Source organism: Hemicordylus capensis, chromosome 17, assembly GCF_027244095.1.
Source record: "Hemicordylus capensis ecotype Gifberg chromosome 17, rHemCap1.1.pri, whole genome shotgun sequence".
NCBI classification, from domain to species: Eukaryota; Metazoa; Chordata; class Lepidosauria; order Squamata; family Cordylidae; genus Hemicordylus; species Hemicordylus capensis.
The window spans coordinates 11,158,901-11,177,879 of NC_069673.1; the positions used below are offsets into that span (position 1 = coordinate 11,158,901).

The following is an 18,979-nucleotide window of genomic DNA, read 5'->3' on the forward strand; positions in this document are numbered from 1 at the left end:
CATAGTAGAGAATTAGACAGGCACTTCTGTTTAGTTTTCCAAGTACACCTCCAGATAGTATTTGGGTATTTCATGAGCCCCAGCATACTGAAATTTGTAGTTCTCCAGCATTTTTTGGTCTGTCTACGTCCACTGCTAAATAGTTTTTGAAATATTAAAAGATTAATGAGCTTGATTGGTATTTTTCAGCTGATATTATGGTGAAGTTATCTGAAAGATGGGTGTCAGATGTTTGGACAAGGGGCGCAATTTCAGTGCTTGCCCTAGGTGCTATTTTCTCTAGATACGCCTCTGCACTGACCAGGACAGTTGTTTGGCTTTTCTTTTAGCTGGGGCTGCTCCGAAACAGGTGCAGAGGGAGGCCAGTGGCGGCCTAGGTTCTGCCACCGCCACAGCCCCCCTAGCCCCCGCCCGCTGCGTCTGACTTCAGATGCAGGGCCTGTTTAGCCACGCCCCCACATCTGACGTCCAATGCAGGGGGCGTGGCTTTGCTTCCAAATGGGGCCACGCAGCCCTGTTTGGAAGCGAAGCCACGCCCCCCTGCATTTGACATATCATGTGGGGGTGGCTGGGGCACCAAGTGTAGCCACTGATTGGTGGCGGCCCGGGTTCTTTGAACCCGTTTGCTCAATGGTGGCTCCGCCCATGCTCCGCGGTCCAGAACACCACACCACACTTTAGAAACATGTCTTGATTCACTGCCTTACATTTATATCCCGCTCTTCCTCCACGGAGCCCAAAAGAGTCTATATGTCTAGGTTTATCCTAACAACAACCCTGTGAGGTAGGTTCGGCTGAGGGAGAAATGACTGACCTAGAGTCGCCCAGTGAGTTCCATGGCTGAATGGGGATTTGAACGGGGACAGGGGAGGACGTGTGGGCACCTGGTGGGGGGCGGTAATTCTGCTCAGAGCTTCTCCGCAGTGCCCACTCCATTATAGCAGCATGCCTGCCTTCCAGGAGAATCAAAAGACACACCCTGCACATGCTCAGAGGCACCTTTTCCAGGGGTGGGAGCCCGGGGAATCAAAGGGCTTCGATTCCCGTTTGTGACGCAGACAGAGATCATTCAGGCTGCATCACCCGCCACGAGGAGGAGGGGCAGCATTTGCAAACTGGTCAGCCCGCGAGAGAAAAAATCCCCGTCTCATCAGCCAGTGTGCAGACCTCAAGTGCACCCCAGCTGGGGGTGCTTGTATGGTATTGAAACTTTGGCACTGAAAGCGGAGCTGCAAAGCAGGGCAGCTGGGGCTGCATTTAGTCAACACCAGCCTGGACAAGGCACGTTTTCTCATCCCACAGCTGCAGGTGGCGACCGAATGGACAATAGTGATTGGATCGCCCAGTTCCCTCCCGTCCTGTCGGAGTCACAGCATCTTCTCCCAGTAAAGCCTCCACCCCGACTCTTGACCTCAGGGCCTAGCTAAACTCTTCGGCATACGGAGTGGGTGTCAAGGGAGTTAGTCTGGGAAGAGCGAACGAAAAACCGCCTCCAACTGGACACCCATCAAAGTATTGCCCCTGGGGCATTTTCAGACAGCAGAGTTGGAAGTGCCCCCCCCCCAATGACACACAAAGTGGATTTTTTAAACCCTGGATTTAAGAACATAAGGACAGCCTCGCTGGATCAGGCCCGAGGCCTCTCTGGGCCAGCATCCTGTTTCCCACAGTGGCCCTGGGATACCCACGGGAAGGAGATGAAAGCATGCCCTCTCTCCTGCTGTTGCTCCCTGCAACTGCGATTTGGAGGCATCTTGCCTCTGAGGCTGGAGGTGGCCTATAGCCCTCAAGACTAGCAGGCACCGATAGACCTGTCCTCCATGAGTTTATCTATCTATTCACAGACCGGCCAATTTTACCCAGAAGTCCCTGAGAAGAGCTATTGGAGAGCATTTCACGCAAAATTCGGGTTTTTCATCGCGCATTAGAGTGTAGCCTGATTTATATCTGGGGTAAAACAATATCTGGGGAGACACTATTTGCCTCCATTTGTGGGGGGCAACTTCGAACTCACAGTAGGGCCTCGCAGAGAACCGGCAGTAAAGTCAGGGAAAGACTTTGCTCCTGTAACTTCCTTTCTCTGGAATGTTCCTCCCAGCGCACTTTCTCTGTTTTTAATTTCAGGCACCTCCTTAAAATACAGCTGTTCACCTTGGCTGACCCCACTGACTCTCTATCCCTCTTACTTCCTCCCTAACGCATCCTGACTCAGATCTCCGTTTAGAAATCTGTGGGCAGATCCAGCCTCCTTTTCATATGCTGCTGAGGAGACCTCCTCACCTGGAAGATGTTGGGTATGTGCGTGTGGTAATGCTCGTGCTGCTCGTGGTTGAACTTCTGCAACGTGGACGAGTATTCTGCTTTGCTCTCTTCGGCCATCTGGTGACGGAGCTGAGCTTGCTGCCGCGCCTGGGGAAGGAGAAAGAAAACGGGAGGATCACTCCGAGAACAGATTCAAAGTCACTTATATCGTGCACGATGGACAGGGCTGCATAAATCCACTAGTCTACTAGTCTGTGACGAGTGAAAAATCATGCCTGGCGAGTGAAAAAGGTCCTCACGCGCAATGTACCTACACAGTTTGAATAGTAAAATATTTTCTCTGGATGATAAACTGAGCCAGCATTTCTTCACCCTGACGATGGACATGGCCCGCATTTGGACTGCAGATCCTATCATCCTCCGCCACAGTGGCCAATGGCCAGGGATGATGGGAGCTGTAGTCCAACAACAGCAGGAGGGCCAAAGTTCTGCGGCCCTGTTTGGGCCCACCTTTCTCCCTGCCCTTTTATCCCTTCCACACCTGCACAGGTTCACAGCTAAGGGACGTCCCTTATTTCTGTCCCAAATGGCCTGTCCCTTGCGGGATACCATTTGTCCCTTATTTTCAGCGAATGGGAAGAACCGGTGGCTCAGAGCAAACCAGTTATTTTCACTAATAATGAAATAATTAATCAACTCCAACTCTTTTCCCTTCTCCCACCCCACCAGAGTACTCTGTGGTTCTGGTCGGCTGCAGGTGTATTGGGAACACTGACAAAAACATTAACAGCCATCAATGACTGGCTAACATGACATCGTCCAGCTTTTAGGATCATGCAAGCGATAACTGCAAGATAGTGCTCGTGTGTGGAACCTATTTCCACTGGCTAACAATGCTTCTCTTTCCAGAAAACACAATCACGTCACACCCAGTTTGGCTAGCTGTGATTATATCAACAGGGGCGTGCCACACAGTAAAAGTTTTTTTTAAAGGTTTTTTAAAAAAGAAGATAAAACATTCCCCCGCCCCAAGATTTGTGCCGCTCCTTTGGGATTTGCCGCCGTAGGCAATTGCCTCTATTGCCTCTGCAGTAATCCGCCTAGGTATATCAATAAGCAGTAGAGAAGCAATCAAAGTTGTAAGTCGAAATCGTGGTTTAAACTGAAAGTGGTAAAAACACACACAGCACCCAGGCTGCCAACAACTCATAGGAACACAGGGACATAGGAAGCTGCCATATACTGAGTCAGACCATTGGTCCATCTCACTCAGTATTGTCTACCCAGACTGGCAGCAGCTTCTTCACGGTTGCAGGCAGGAGTCTCTCTCAGCCCTATCTTGGAGATGCTGCCAGGGAGGGAACTTGGAACCTTCTGCTCTTCCCAGAGCGGATCCATCCCTTAAGGGGAATCTCTTCCAGTGCTCACAAACAGCCCTTGCCTCGTTTCCTTTCTTTGGGCAGTGGGATGTTGGCAAGCCTACTCAGGGCTCAACCTGGACAGAGAACAGGGGACACCTCAAACCTATGGGAATGGGGTTTAAATCTTCATTTAAATGTCTTTCTTTAGATACAAATTTCCTTCCCAGCTGCAGTGAGAAGGTTGGGGTCACTTAGGAGGCAGCCATGAAAGGGGGAAGCAGACGGTGCTCCAGCATTCCACAGCCGGCAAAGAACGAGAAAAGGGTGAAGCTACATTGAGAAGCTGCATCGGTTCATTTCTGCCTCTTAGAGGCCATCTGAGGCAGCTTCCAACGTTGGCTCAAAGTGGCATATACATATTTTATTATTAGTGGCTGACTTCCTGACTCATGAAGCCCTTGTAAAATGAACCAAGTTGCACCAGCACAAGAATCTAGGAAGTGGCCAGAGTCAGCACCTTGGTCCAGCCAGCTCAGTATGGCCCGCACTGACTGGCAGCAGCTCTCCAAGGTTTCGGGGAGGAGTCTTTCCCAGCCCTACCTGGAGATGCTGCCGGGGGGTGGGGGGAACCTGGGACCTCTGCATGCAAGTTGATGCTCTACTACGGAGCGAAGGCCCCGTCCCCAAAGATTGGACAAAACTACCCGGATTTGCAGAAATACACTATAGAGCGCCCTTGTGCAAAAGTTACTTCTAAAACCAAGATGGGCTGCAGTCGGGTGGCTCTTGCACGAGCACAAGGATTATTTATTTATTTAAAATGTTTCTATACCGCCTGGAACGCCATCTCCAGACTGTGTTCTGGAAACGCAACCTCCAGACTTAGTGCAATGTCTTTCTGCAAGCGCTTTGTTAGAAGGTCAGTCATTATAGAATAAATAATAAACAAACAATACAATTTATTATTATTGATGATGATGATGAAGATGATGATGAAGAAGAAGAAAACACACCCACACCCAGCAGCTGCCTTCCTCTTCATGACCCACTTAATATTTACTCCTTGGCTTCCCCTCCATCTGTTTCTTTCTGTCTTCGCCGCAAGCGTTTGGCCTGGATCCCAGATGCTTTCGCTTCCTATCCCCACCCCACGGCAGGGCCTCCATCCCAGCCGGGCCTCGGCCTCCGAACCGAGGCCATGGGGAGAAAGAAGGGGGCGGAGGTCACCTCTGGCCCCATGGAGAGCAGGCTGCCCGAAGAGCTAACACCCAGTAGTGGCACCAGAAAATAAACTTGGGGCGGGCGGAGGGAGACCCACAGAAAGGGCAAAGTGCATTTACGAGTGGGTGAGCAGTGCCCCACATATTAGACTCATGTTTCATACATAGCAGATGAAAGGGAAATGTGAAAGAAACAGAAGAGTGCACGGAAGAGGAAGATGAAACAGAAATGTTTCATACATTCTAGATGAAACAAAAATAGGGGGGACAGGTGAGGGCAAGCTACTCCCCCCCCCCATTTCTGGAGCCACCCCTGCTTGCTTATTTATTTATTTCATTTCTATGTATTTATTTATTGGATTTTGGAGCCCTTCCAAAAACGGCTCAGGGCGGTTTACATTAAAACAAACCGCTGGTCTACGACCGAAATCAAGTTTTACTTACTTATTGACATTAAAGCAAAACTATTAAGACCAATGGACTATTAAAAAGAGAGACTATAAAACACCATAAAACAATTAACAGCTAAAACACTCAAAACCACTTCAAAACCCTGGGAAACCCGGTTACAGCAAGTTAGAAACATTTACAACCAGTTAAAAAAACTGGAAGGCCAGGCCAAACAGAGAGGTGTTGAGGGCAATCCTGAAGGCCAACAATGAATTCAGATCATGGATTTAACTCAACGAATTATGGATTGCTTAATTCCACAATGTTTATTTACTAACGGGGATGTTTTTATCCTGTATCTCCCACCCAAATAGGCGAAGCAGCTTGCTACGAATATATTAAGAAACACAACGTTACATCAATAAAATAAACCACTATACTACAGCAGCGAGGAGGGAAACCCCGATCAATTTTTTTTACTTTTATTTATTTTTTTACGTTTCTATCCTGCTTTTCTTCCTAGGAGCTCAGAGTGGTGTACATGGTTATGTTTATCCTCACAACAACCCTGTGAGGTAGGTTAGGCTGAGAGATGAGTGAGTGGCCCAGAGACACCCAGTGAGTTTCATGGCTGAATGGGGATTCGAACTCGGGTCTTCCCGGTTCTAGTCCAACTCTAACTACTATGCTATGCTGGCTCCCACTTTTTTTGTGGGGGGGATTCATTCTGGACCTTTTGCTTCCAGGTATGACGGTCGACAGGCTTGTTCAGGGTCGGAGTCCCCCACAAAATTTTGATCAGTGGTCACGTGAACTCAGAACGCAAGGCGGGAGGGCAGCCTTCTCAAGTTGAGAGCGGCCGCAGGGGGAGATGGGCAGGAAAGTTTTTCGCCCACCCCAGGTAAAATGCTGGGGAAGGAATGTGGGGAGCGCCCGGCCGCCCTGCCCAGCTCTCATCTACTACTACAACTACTACAAAGACGTATATACTGCTTTTCAACAACAGTTTCCAAAGCACTTTACATATTTATTTATTTAGGAACATAGGAAGCTGCCAAATACTGAATCAGACCCTTGGTCTATCTAGCTCAGTATTGTCTACACAGACTGGCAGCGGCTTCTCCAAGGTTGCAGGCAGGAATCTCTCTCCGCCCTATTTTGGAGATGCTGCCAGGGAGGGAACTGGGAACCTTCTGCTCTTCCCAGAGCGGCTCCATCCCCCGGGGGGAATATCTTCCAGTGCTCGTGCATCAAGTCTCCCATTCATTTGCAACCAGGGCAGACCCTGCTTAGCTAAGGGGACAAGTCAGGCTTGCTACCACCAGACCAGCTCTCCTCCTATTTATTTAATCCTTCATCCTACTTTACTTTCTGGGTTCACACGACTGCAGATCAGGAGTATGCACCGCTCGGCGGGCCTGGCTGGTGCTTCCTCTGACCAGCGGCCTCATTCAGGGGTGGTCCATGGGCCAGTGGCCTCCAATGAATGGTTCCCAGCCCCGAATCTCATCAGCTCCCTCCCTCCTCCATGGCTTCTCCCAGGAAGGAAGTGCAGCAGCCGAGGCATCTGCACAGAGCCGGGGGAGAGATCTCCTGGCCTCGCCTGGCTCTCGGCGGCTTCTAGAGGTGCTGCATTATAATAGCAGGGATTTTTTTAAAAACACATGCAATTATTCTTGTGGGGTTTAATTATGAGTTTAATTATGAAAGTGAGTCACTATTTAGTTAGTGAGTTTAATTATGAAAAGGGGGGGCTGTGGGCCCAGGTCGCCGAGCATTTAAGAACCTAGCAATGCCTTCCGACCCTATTCCGCATCGCGTGAACGGGTCGTTTGCCTCTTTTCTTATTGTATAGTGCGTTGGGTGTTGGGCATGCAAATAGATCTGAGATGAGGATAGGGATTAGGGTAATAACACAATGGAGAGTATTGTCCCCTTTGCTAAGCAGGGTCCATCCTGGTTTGCATTTGAACGGGAAACTATATATGAGTGCTGTAAGGTTGCATGGCAAAGCACTTATCAAGTTGCATGGCAAAGGCGTAAAGAACTTCTGCTTCCGCACGCTTCTTCTGCATCCTGTTTGCAATTCATCATTTCAGGCACATGCAACATCTGCTTGTCTGGCCAAAGTTGGGGCCGGTCTGGTTTATTTATTTATCATTTATTTATTTGATTTATATACCGCCCTTCCAAAAATGGCTCAGGGCGGTTTAGGATCTACTCCACTAGCCTGCACTGCTGGTTATCTACAATGGGAGGAGAGCCGGTCTTGTGGCAGCAAGCAGGGATTGCCCTCTTTGCTAAGCAGGGTCTGCCTTGGTTTGCATTTGGATGGGAGACTACATGTGGGTACTGTAAGATATTCCCTATGGGGATGGGGCCACTCTGGGAAGAGCACCTGCCTGCTTGCATGCAGAAGGTTCCATGTTCCCACCCTGGCAACATCTCCAGATAGAGCTGGGAGAGACTCTTGCCTGTAAACCTGGAGAGGCTGCTGCCAGTCAGTGTAGACAATACTGAGCTAGACGGAGCAAGGGCCTGACTCAACAGGAGGCAGCTTCCTGTGTTTGTATCCCTTCCTTCCCTTTCATCTCTGCTGTAGATAAATTGCAGCCACCGCGTGACACTCAATTTGGCATGAGTTGGAACCGTTCTTTATTGCCTTAAAAAGAAATGTAAAGGGTGTGTGTGTGGTGGGGGGAGATTCCTCTCCGTTTGCAGGGAATTCTGCACCAGCTCCAGAAGAATTATTTTTGAGGAATTCGTTCCACGTGCACTTCCAGGCAGGAGGGAGTGTCCCGATACCAACGCAAAGCCCATGCAATGCAACAATATCGAACGCTTCATTCCTGATAAATGGAAAGAAGCAAAAGGCGCCAAGAGATGTCAAAATCCTGACTCATGGGGGAGGTGGCCACTGCATACTTTCACGGAATATTATACATTATTCTCAGGTCCTTTCGATGGCGCCTTTCTCAATCTTGCCAGGAATGGAAAATAAAATAAAAGAGTCCATGAAAAACCTGAGCCTGCCATGCATTCTTTCAAGGCTTTGTATACTCCAAAAGAGCTCTGGTACGATTTTGGAAGTGATTGATGCCTCAGCACCCAAAGCAAGAGCGCCGAGAGCAACATTATTCTAACCAGAACCACATAAATGCACTGAAGCAAAAGGCACATTCATTTGAGATAACCCAGACCAGTTTCCGGGGAAGGAAAGGAATGTCCCTCCTGAACGTTTTTGCTTGTATACAAAAACATTCAGCCAACGTTTCGCCAGTCATCTCTCTTGCCCGGTCTCCTTTCTTGTGTCTCTCTGCCGGAGTCACTGTTCTGCGCTTCCAGTCAGGAAGAGGTGGTGACTCACCCAGAAACACAGGTGATGATTGCCTATAAAAGAGACTGTCTTCCTGCCTGAGTCATTATCCTGGGCATGCCTCCCAACTGGAAACTAAGCAGTGGCTTCTAACTTTATGGCCCACAATTCTCAGCCGAAGAGACTCACGCAGAGATGCAACGGAGAGACTCCTCCGAGGGCAGGCCATTTTGTTGGGTCTCTGCATGAAGCATGACCAAATGGTCCAATACCACCTGATGTAGAGATGCTGGAGTACAATCCAGCTGTCTGGAAGGAGGCAAAGTCGAAAGAAGAATCATACAGAGACAGAGCGGGCAGCCTCCTTAGCAGGTAGGAACTCTGGATGCACAGGTGCCTTTAAATGATTCCATTTCATTCCGCTTATTTATTATTTATTTATTTTATCATATTTCTATACCGCCTGAGATGTACATCTCTCGGCGGTGTACAAAAGACACTTGACTACGGAGGAAGCTTGTGGGGGCTAGTGAGAGACCCGGGGGCCAGTTTTCATGACTGTCTTGCAACAATGTTGAGCAGTTCAGCCCAAGGCCAGCTGGGCATGTGCCACTGGTACGTGCAGGACAGGGGTGTGCACGAATCAATATCTGAAATCCAATTTGAGGTAGAATAGAATTGCAGACACACACACCACCACCCCGCAACTGATTTGTCGAAAGCAACTGGCTTGGCCAGCTGTCTCGAGAAATCACCCCGATTCGTCCCGAATCAATTCAGGCTCTCTCATGGTGTCCAGTTTGGGAATTATTGCTCTAGAAGCAGGGATTCTCAGCGTTGGGTCCCCAGATGTTATTGGACTTCAACTCCCATAATCCCCAACCAAAGGACTCTGGGGCTAGGGATTATGGGAGTTGAAGTCCGATAACATCTGGGTACCCAACGTTGAGAATCCCTGCTATAGTCAAGCTTTGAGAACCTTCCACAGCTTCTCAAAAGTCTCATGCAGAAGCTGCTTGTCAGATGTTTCCGTGAAGAGAAGAACTGCATCAACGTAAGTTTGTACTTCCTCCTCTAGGTCCTAGGAGTTTTTCTGCTGTATGGGACAATGTGACAAGGCGTCCGCAAGTATCCACTTTCCTCCTGGAACATATTCAGCTATTGGCTTGAACTTCATCATTCTTATCAAAAGACGTTAGCATTGTAGTGGTGCTTGATCCAAATCTTTCCCCTTGATTAGGGTCACCAAGGGTTTGTGGTCAGTGAGCAGTCTGAAGGATAGTAGACCACACAAATATCTGTAGAAGGTTTCACATGCCCAAATACATATCTGTGCATAACACTGTTCTGTTTCTGTAAGAGTCGTAGAGCAGAATGCAATAGAGCAGAATGCAACCAGCATCCACATGTGTGTGTGTGTATTTATTTATTGTAGAACCCCCACCCAGTCAGTGTTCCCTCTAACAGGGATTCCCAAATATTTTTGACTACAACTCCCATAATCCCCAGTTGCATCAGCCTTTGCTTGGGATTCTGGGAGTTGTAGTCAACAACATCTGGGAATCCCTGTTAGAGGGAACACTGCACCCAGTCCATAACTGCTTGCATCAGCACTAACCATTGTAGGCCTGTTTGGATCATAAAGGTGCAAAACTGGGGTATTTGAGATCATGTTCAATGTTGGCAAGTGTAAAGTGATGCACATTGGGACGAAAAAACCCAATTCAAGTATACGCTGATGGGATCTGAGCTGTCGGTGACTGACCAGGAGAGGGATCTTGGGGTCGTGGTGGACAGCTCGTTGAAAGTGTCGATTCAATGTGCGGCAGCTGTGAAAAATGCCAATTTCATGCTAGGGATCATTAGGAAGGGGATTGAAAATAAAACTGCTAATATTATAATGCCCTTATACAAAACTATGGAGTGACCACACCTGGAGTACTGCGTACAATTCTGGTCACCACATCTAGAAAAGGACACTGTAGAACTGGAAAAGGTGCAGAAGAGGGCAACCAAGATGATCAGGGGCCTGGAGCACCTTCCTTAGGAGGCAAAGCTACAACACCCGGGGCTTTTTAGTTTAGAAAAAAAACGACTGCAGGGAGATCATGCATGGTGTGGAGAAAGTGGAAAGAGAGAAATTCTTCTCCCTTTCCCATAACACTAGAACCAGGGATCATCCCATGAAATGGATTGCCAGGAAATCTAGGACCAACAAAAGGAAGTACTTTTTCACACAACGCATCATCAACTTGTGGAATTCTCTGCCACAAGATGTGGTGACAGCCAACAACCTGGATGGCTTTTAAGATGGGTTTGGATAACTCCATGGAGGAGAGGTCTATCATCGGCTACTAGTTGGAGGGCTAAAGGCCACCTCCAGTCTCAGAGGCAGGATGCCTCTGAGTACCAGTTGCAGGGGAGTAACAGCAGGAGAGAGGGCATGTCCTCAGCTCCTGCCTGTGGCTTCCAGTGGCATCTGGTGGGCCACTGTGCGAAACAGGATGCTGGACTAGATGGGCCTTCTTGGGCCTGATCCAGCAGGGCTGTTCTTCTGTTCTTATCCTCTTATGTTCATGTCCTTAGGAACTTAGGATCTTAGAAAGAGGTGACTTTAAATTATTTCACTTCTTTCTTTCTCATGCTGCCCAATTTGGGGATTATTGCCCGAGAGTCAGACTTTGAGAACCTCCCACAGCTTCTCAAAAGTCTCATCCATGAATCAAACAGAGACAGAGCAGGCAGCCTCCTTAGCAGGTAGGAATTCTGGGCTCAAAAGGTGCCTTGACATTATTTCACTTCTTTATTTCTTGTGGTGGTGCCCAGTTTGGGAAGTGCTGCGTTTTGAAAATCCCCCACGCCTTCTTGACAGTGAAATCCGAGAAATTGTGTCTTTGTTCCTAGCAGATAAGTTTGCAACAAAGATGAAGCATGCCTTGCCGAGAACAATTCAATGGATCTCTTGCCCAAATTTCAGAAACTGCCAGGAGGTCAAGAAATTTACTGTCTTTACAAAATAGCAACCCAAAGACAAACAAAAACTCTAGCACAATAGGTAGAAGACCAGTACATGAGCGAAAAAGGCGGACAAGATTTTTTTCACGGGGCACGGTTGATCTGTAAAGTGGAGCCGTTCAAAGGCTTCTCAGCAGCGGCCCAGAAATATCAGCGTTTCCAGCACAAAGTGAGCTGGACTTTTTATTTTGTTTTTTCAGCTGTCTCCCTGCCAAAACGGCAGACTGCCAAAACTACAGTTCCGTCTCCGAGTAGATAAACAAGGCGGGAACTCAAATGCAAACATGCAGGGACGCTTCAAAAATAAACTCACAATCAAAACACACCGAGGAAGAGATAAAAGAAGCGGTTTTACTTTCCCCGCCCGAATCACTCTCGCTATCTTTTGCGACGGTTGCTCCAGGGGAAAACAGGCCCTGATGTGGGAGCAGTTCAGGGAGAGAGAGCTGCTGGTATGTTGGTCACACAGAACTGTGACCAACAGACATTCACCCAAGGCATTCTACCCAACATTAGGATGGGAGTGGATCTTCATGAGCTCCCTCCCTTGAGAGTCCAGGGCACACCCCCAAGTTTCATCCCACACCATATCTTGTGGGCAGGATAATATCTGGAACATAGGAATGTTGGAAGCTGCCTTATACAGAGTCTGACCTTGGTCCATCCAGCTCAGTATTGTCTACACCGACTGGCAGCAGCTCTCCAGGGTTTCAGGCAGGGGTCTCTCCCAGCCCTACCTGGAGATGGTGCTAGGGATTGAACCTGGAACCTTCTGCATGCAAAGCAGATGCTCTACCACTGAGCTACGGCCTCATCTCCATCCGGTCAGATCCGGAGTGTAGACCAGGGATTCTCAACTATGGGTCCCCAGGTGTTCTTGGACTACAACTCCCATCATCCCCATCTGCAACAGCCAAAGGCCAAGTCAACCTCCTCTTAAGCACTGAGCTCAAGGAAAACCCTATTGGCAGCTGCTGGGGGTGGGCGCTAGACTGAAGTGGTTGACAGGGGTGTGGGGGAGAGAGAGAAGCTGATCTCACCCAGTGGTGGTGGTTGGGCACAAAATCAACCGGTCCTTGTTTTTAGGTACGTCTGGATACACCAAAAGAGACATACACTAGACATGTGCTTATTTCTTTCCACCTTTTCCAAAGAGGGATAACCCTCTATTTTTTGAATAATTAGCACCCGACTTCTGTATATATGATGTTAAATCAGGAAAAAAAAGGGGGTTAAATCCATTTATCTGCAGTTCGGAGGCAGCCAGAAATAACCGCGGAGGTCGTTTCTGGCCACCATGTTGTGCATCGGAGCCATTTTGTGGATCGTTTTCTTTTTCAAAAGTACAAAAATAGCAATTTTTCAAGGGAAAGGGGCGCTTTTGGGGGGAGCATTGCTGGAGTGCTGGAGGCCCGCGGACGATGGTAGGGCACTTAATTTTGCGTCCCCTCCATTTTGGATAATTTTTACCATGGTTTCCCAGCCTCTAGGAACCTGACTCCCATGATTACATTGCCTGTAATAACTCCGTATTCGCAGATCCCTTATCTGCAACAATGTTGGGGAATGGACCCCCCCCACGAATACCACGGTTTCCCTGTATGTTTACTCAGAGTGGTTCAAGATTTGCAGGCCCAAGGTGTCCCCTCCAACATATAATAATACCTACGTTGAATAAATAAATAAAATAAATATTTAAGACATTTCACCCGCTAAAATAGGGATGTGTCTGTGAATGTGAGGGGGGCGTGGCCAAACAACTCAGGAGGCGTGGCATATGAGTCGGGGGCGTGGCCAAGCAACTCGGGAGGTGTGGCATATGAGTCGGGGGCGTGGCCAAGCAACTTGGGAGGCGTGGCTACAAGGCACAGGGGCACGTCCCAGCAACCTGAAGGCACAGTGCACAATCCCGACCGCAAGCATGCCACAAACCGAAAGCAGGTAATCAAAAATACGCATATTGATGATGAGCCAAGTGCGAACCTGTTTCACTAGTGCAACACTAGTTTGGAAGACAAGCTCCAGACTTGGCACAACAGCCGTGCGCCCCCACAGCTTCCTCGCACAAGTGCAGCATCACAACGCCGGCCGCCGAGACCAGGAAATCAGGGCAGCTGGCGTGTCCAGAACACAACTGAAGGTGCTTTCAATCTGAAAAGTAAGATGAAGGCGAAGGCCAAGACGACGGCTACAGCTCGCGGCCATTAGGAAAGACAAGAGATTCTAATGAGGCGCGGCAGCCGAGAAGCTGGTGGCAAAACAACAGCACAAACGAGCCAACAAGAGTGGAGGAGGCCCAGAGGAGCACAAGGCTGGCCCTCATTAACAGACCCAAGCCAATGTTATCTAACGCTGCAAGCATGGTGTGAAATGCTGCCAGATTATCTCTCCACGCGTAATGAGCAGGAACACTGGGGCTGTTAAAAAAACCATCATCACATACTAACGGAGCTCTAATGAGGGAGATAGGCGGCTGAAGGAGCTGAAGGCAGGGCCACGGTGAGATTCCCTCGCGTGGTTCTCCAAGGCCTGGTTCGCACGTGACCCTCCGTCTCTAGGGGCTGCGCTGCTACGGGGTCAGAGCATTCATCAGATGCAAAAAGGGTTGGGATCCTGCAGACGGGGCGTAGCTCCTATTGAGCGATAGGGGACAAAACTCCTTGGGGCCGTCAGGGCAACCCTTTCCCCCTTTCCCAGGCACCCCCTTGGTACCCCAGTGCTGCTGGAGCAACCACTGCCCCTGCCAGGGGATACCACCAAGTGGTCCCTTGAACAGGGATTCCCAGATGTTGTCGACTACAACTCCCAGAATCCCCCGCTGCAATGGCTTTTGCTTGGGGATTCTGGGAGTTGTAGTCAACAACATCTGGGGATCCCTGTTCGAGGGGACCACTGGCCATCAGCAGCCTTCCGACACCCCTTCGGGGGGCTTTCATGGCTGTGTGGACAAGGCGAGCAAAGCCGACCAGGACCAAACTCCTTTTCCTAAGGTGGGAGCCCCAACCTCTTTTGCAACCTCTTCAGCCCATGCAAGCCCTGCATTTGCAAAGCTTCTTGAGAGCTTCTGGGATGAACTCGGTGTGACCCAATTAGAGATGTGAAAGCCTGGAAAATAACTGCGGGGGCACAGAACAAAACCTGGGGGGGGGAGGTTGTTCCTTTTTTCTAGAAAAATTGTTTTCTCCCAGGCTCACACATCTCTTGGTGCCTGAGGTGAGGCTAGAGATGTGAAGGCCTTGGGGGGGACTGGGGGGGAATGTTCTCCCCACCCACACCCTGGGCCTTCACATCTCCAGGCGAGGTTGCCTTACCTTGTGTCCATGGTGGGGACCAGCCCTCTTTCAAAGCTGACCCTTGCAAGCATTGAAAGTGGCATAGGCAGTGGGGAGGAGAGAAGGTTGTCATCAGCCCCCCCGCCCTTCTCTCCTTATAAGCTTTGAAAGGATTGTGAGGAAAGGCGCTCCTTGCAAGGGCCAGATCCGTCCTGAAAAGCTGCTCTGATGATGGCGGTGGAAGGCATCCTGCCACCCTCCGGATGCCCCGATAATTTGCCGCCTGAGGCTAACGCCTCACCTTGCCTCATGAAAGGGCCGCCCATGACAGAAGGAGAGCTGGTCTTGTGGTAGCGAGCATGAATTGTCTCCTTTACCAAGCAGGGTTTAGCATTTGAATGGGAGAATCCATGTGTGAGCACGGGACGATGGAGCTGTTCTGGGAAGAGAAGGTTCCAAGTTCCCTCCCTGGAAGCATCTCCAAGACTGGGCAGAGAAAGAAAAAGAGGGAGGGAGGGAGAGAAAGAAAGAAAGAAAGATAGAGAGGGGGAGATAGAAAAATAAAGAGGAAGGGGGAAAGAAAGAGGGAAGGAGAGAAAGAGCTGTGCTATAACTATTAGCACAGACCTTGCATAAAACCAGAGTTAACACTTTAACTAGCTACAGCACTTGCTGAAGAATCAGATAAATACCAAGATACCCAATAAGGAGATCAGGCTCAGAAACTGACAAGCCAGCGAGGGGAGGGAAGGCAACCAGAGCCAAACTGCTCCTGCGAGAGAGAGAATTTCCCCAAATGGAGAAAGAATTGAAACACAAAACCTCAAACTGTGGTCTGCGAAGGGGAACGGCGGCGAGACTCACATCCCCAAAGGGGCCGCCGTCCAAACTTCACAGCTCCTCCGGTGTGGCTCAAGCAAGAAGGTTGTGTGGAGGGGGGGTACGAACACTTTAACATGCCCCCACCTCTGTGTAGGGCTCCCTCCCCCCACACATGCTAGGAGGTTGACGGAAGGGTTTCCCCTGCCAGGGATGCTGTGGAGTGCGCGTCCTCCAACCCGAGGCCCTTGAGGTCATGAGCAGCGCGGCAAACAGAAGGGCAAGGAGAAAAAGGCCAGGATTCTCACACAGTAGCTCGGCCGGGCCAAAGCTGAGCATAAGAACGGAGTAAGCTGCTTTATACCGAGTCAGGCCCTTGGCCCACCTAGCTCAGGATTGTCTGCACTGACTGGCAGCGGCTCACCAGGGGTCGGTCTCAGCCCTACCGAGAGATGCTGCCAAAGACTGAACCCGGGACCTTCTGCGTGCAAAGCAGAAGCTCTTCCGCGCACGTCCCCATCCCCTCTGTTTCTCACCCTCATAGGAAGCTGCCTTCTATCGAGTCAGACCACCAGCCCATCCAGCGCAGTATTGCCTACTCTGACTGGCAGCAGCTTCTCCAAGGTATCGGGCAAGAGTCTTTCCCAGCCCTGCACGGAGATGCTGGCAGGGATTGAACCTGGGACCTTCTGCGTGCAAAGCCGACGCTAGGTTCGCTTCCCATACAGTGAAGGGGCAAGCACCTGTCCCCAGTTTGGAAGTGCAGAATTCAGCACTTCTGAATTCAGAAGTGCCAATTCAGAAGTGCAGGAGGCGTTCTCCACGACGGCCGCCATGGGAGAGGAGAGCTGGTCTGGTGGTAGCAAGCATGACTTGTCCCCATAGCTAAGCAGGGTCTGCACTGGTTGCATCTGAATGGGAGACTTGATGTGTGAGCACTGCAAGATATTCCTCTTAGGGGATGGAGCCGCTCTGGGAAGAGCATCTAGGCTCCAAGTTCCCTCCCTGGCAGCATCTCCAAGAGAGAGACTCCTGCCTGCAACCTTGGAGAAGCCGCTGACAGTCCATGGAGATAATACTGAGCTAGACAGACCAATGGTCTGACACAGTATATGGCAGCTTCCGATTTTCTTATGTTCCTTCCTAAACTGTCAGTTACACAAGTCTCAGGGTGGTCCACAAACAAACAAGAAAACCCAACGTTTAAAAACAAACATGAAAACATATGGTATACAAAATGCAGTTGAAGTCAATACAAATTCAACTAAAAGCCTAACATTTGGCCTACCTTCGGAGAGGGTTGCTGGTCTTGTGGTAGCAAGCATGACTTGTCCCCTTAGCTAAGCAGGGTCTGCCCTGGTTGCATATGAAAGGGAGACTAGAAGGGTGAGCCCTGGAAGAGATTCCCCTCAGGGGATGGAGCCGCTCTGGGAAGAGCATCTAGGTTCCAAGTTCCCTCCCTGGCAGCATCTCCAAGATAGGGCTGAGAGAGATTCCTGCCTGCAACCTTGGAGAAGCCGCTGCCAGTCTGTGAAGACAATACTGAGCTAGATGGACCAAGGGTCTGACTCAGTATATGGCAGCTTCCTATGTTCCTATGGTCATGCCCACCCCCAAAACCAGAGAAGCCGAGAAAAACTGGCACTCCGTCCCTGCGTGGTCCCCCTCCACTACACCCCTGCATGTCTCCTCCACGCCATGAGACAGATTCTCTAAACCTTACGGATCTGCACCAGGCCTATCACTTCAACATCTCTGTGTCATACAGTATCACCTGCTGCCTCCCGATCACAAGACGGCCCAGTGACTCATGGCGGCTGGTTAATTAAAACGAAAACACAACCATCCCACACTTCAGCCACACTGTTGTTAATCAAACACAGCTTCCAGAGACGCAGGAAGAGGCTCTCCGCTCCACAAGATGCCAGGCTCAGAAAGGGAGTCTGGGAGGAGAGCTGGACTTGTGGGAACAAGCTTGACTTGTCCCATTTGCTAAGCAGGGTCCATCCTGGTTGGCATTCGAATGGGAGACTTCATGCATGAGGACCAGAAGAGATTCCCCTTAGAGGATGGGGCCACTCTTGGAAGAGCAAAAAGGTTCCCAAGTTCCTTCCCTGGCAGCATCTCCAAGATAGGGCTGAGAGAGATTCCTGCCTGCAACCTTGGAGAAGCCGCTGCCACTCTGTGAAGACAATACTGAGCTAGATGGACCCATGGTCTGACTCAGTATACGCCAGCTTCCTTTGTTGCTATATAAAACACCTTTTGAGAGCTAGTCTTGTGGTAGCAATCATGACTTGTCCCCTGAGCTAAGTAGGGTCTGCCCTGGTTGCATGTGAAAGGGAGACTAGAAATGCGAGCACCGTAAGATATTCCCCTCAGGGGATGGAGCCGCTCTGGGAAGAGCAGAAGACTGGCAGAAGCCGCTGCCAGTCTGTGAAGACAATACTGAGCTAGATAGACCAAGGGTCTGACTCAGTATATGGCAGCTTCCTATGTTTGAATGACTCAGGATTTGCCATCTCTGAAGCAAGCCAGGGAGTCTTGCTCCCTGGGCCAGGAAGGTTTTGGAAAGAGGAACTTGGCAGCCAAGCCAAGACAAAGCCAACAATACTGAGCCATAAAATGCAGGGAGAGAAAACAATCCAATTGCATCATCCCCTTGGAGCAGCTTTGGAATTACAGTGGAACTACTCTCCTGCCCTTCTCACCCCCATCCCAAAAAATCCCTCCAGGCAGCCCCATGATTAAATAATGTCCTATTCTCTTCGGGGAATTACATAACAGCCAGCCTCGCATCACATGCTCAAAGAGCAAAGAAAGGGATGCCCACAATTTGCAAAACACTGTGCTCTCTGTGCAATAATGTTATGATTATTATTGGCAGAGTGAGCATTGTGTCCCAGCGTAGGGCTCAAACTGGGACGTCCCCAATTCATTTCTTGCCACCGTTGACTCAGGGCAGAATTAGTTGCCATGCCCCGCCACCCCACCCCCCCGTGGAATTTCGGGTTTCACCGAGGGGACAAGTCATGCTTGCTCCCACCAGCCCAGCCCTCAATTCATGCTTGCTTAGGCCGTGATAAACCCGATCGTCTCAAAACCCCCGAAGACCCGTCAAGGTTTTCACTGCAACGGATGGGCGCGGCGACCCTCTCTGGAATTCTCCTCTGTATAAAACGTGCTGTGACACAGACTGCTTCGCCTGGGTGCAGTTATTTCTGAGCAGGAAGCACACATATGTGCCCAAAGGGCAAAGGGACCACTCCTCCTATTTTTAGCTGTCTGTGTCACAATCATCCGATTCCCCTCCCCTCCTCCAGC

General features: G+C 49.8%; 1 protein-coding gene across 22 annotated transcripts in view; it reads right to left on the minus strand.

Annotated features, from left to right (window-relative positions):
- The window catches only part of FNBP1 (formin binding protein 1), a 148,977-nt gene that overhangs the window by 48,239 nt on the left and 81,759 nt on the right, over positions 1–18,979 (minus strand). For all 22 annotated transcript variants that reach the window (XM_053282469.1, XM_053282467.1, XM_053282487.1 and 19 more), the window contains exon 7: positions 2,281–2,409. In XM_053282469.1, coding sequence (XP_053138444.1) covers positions 2,281–2,409 — 129 coding nt within the window. The remainder of the gene's footprint in view (positions 1–2,280; positions 2,410–18,979) is intronic.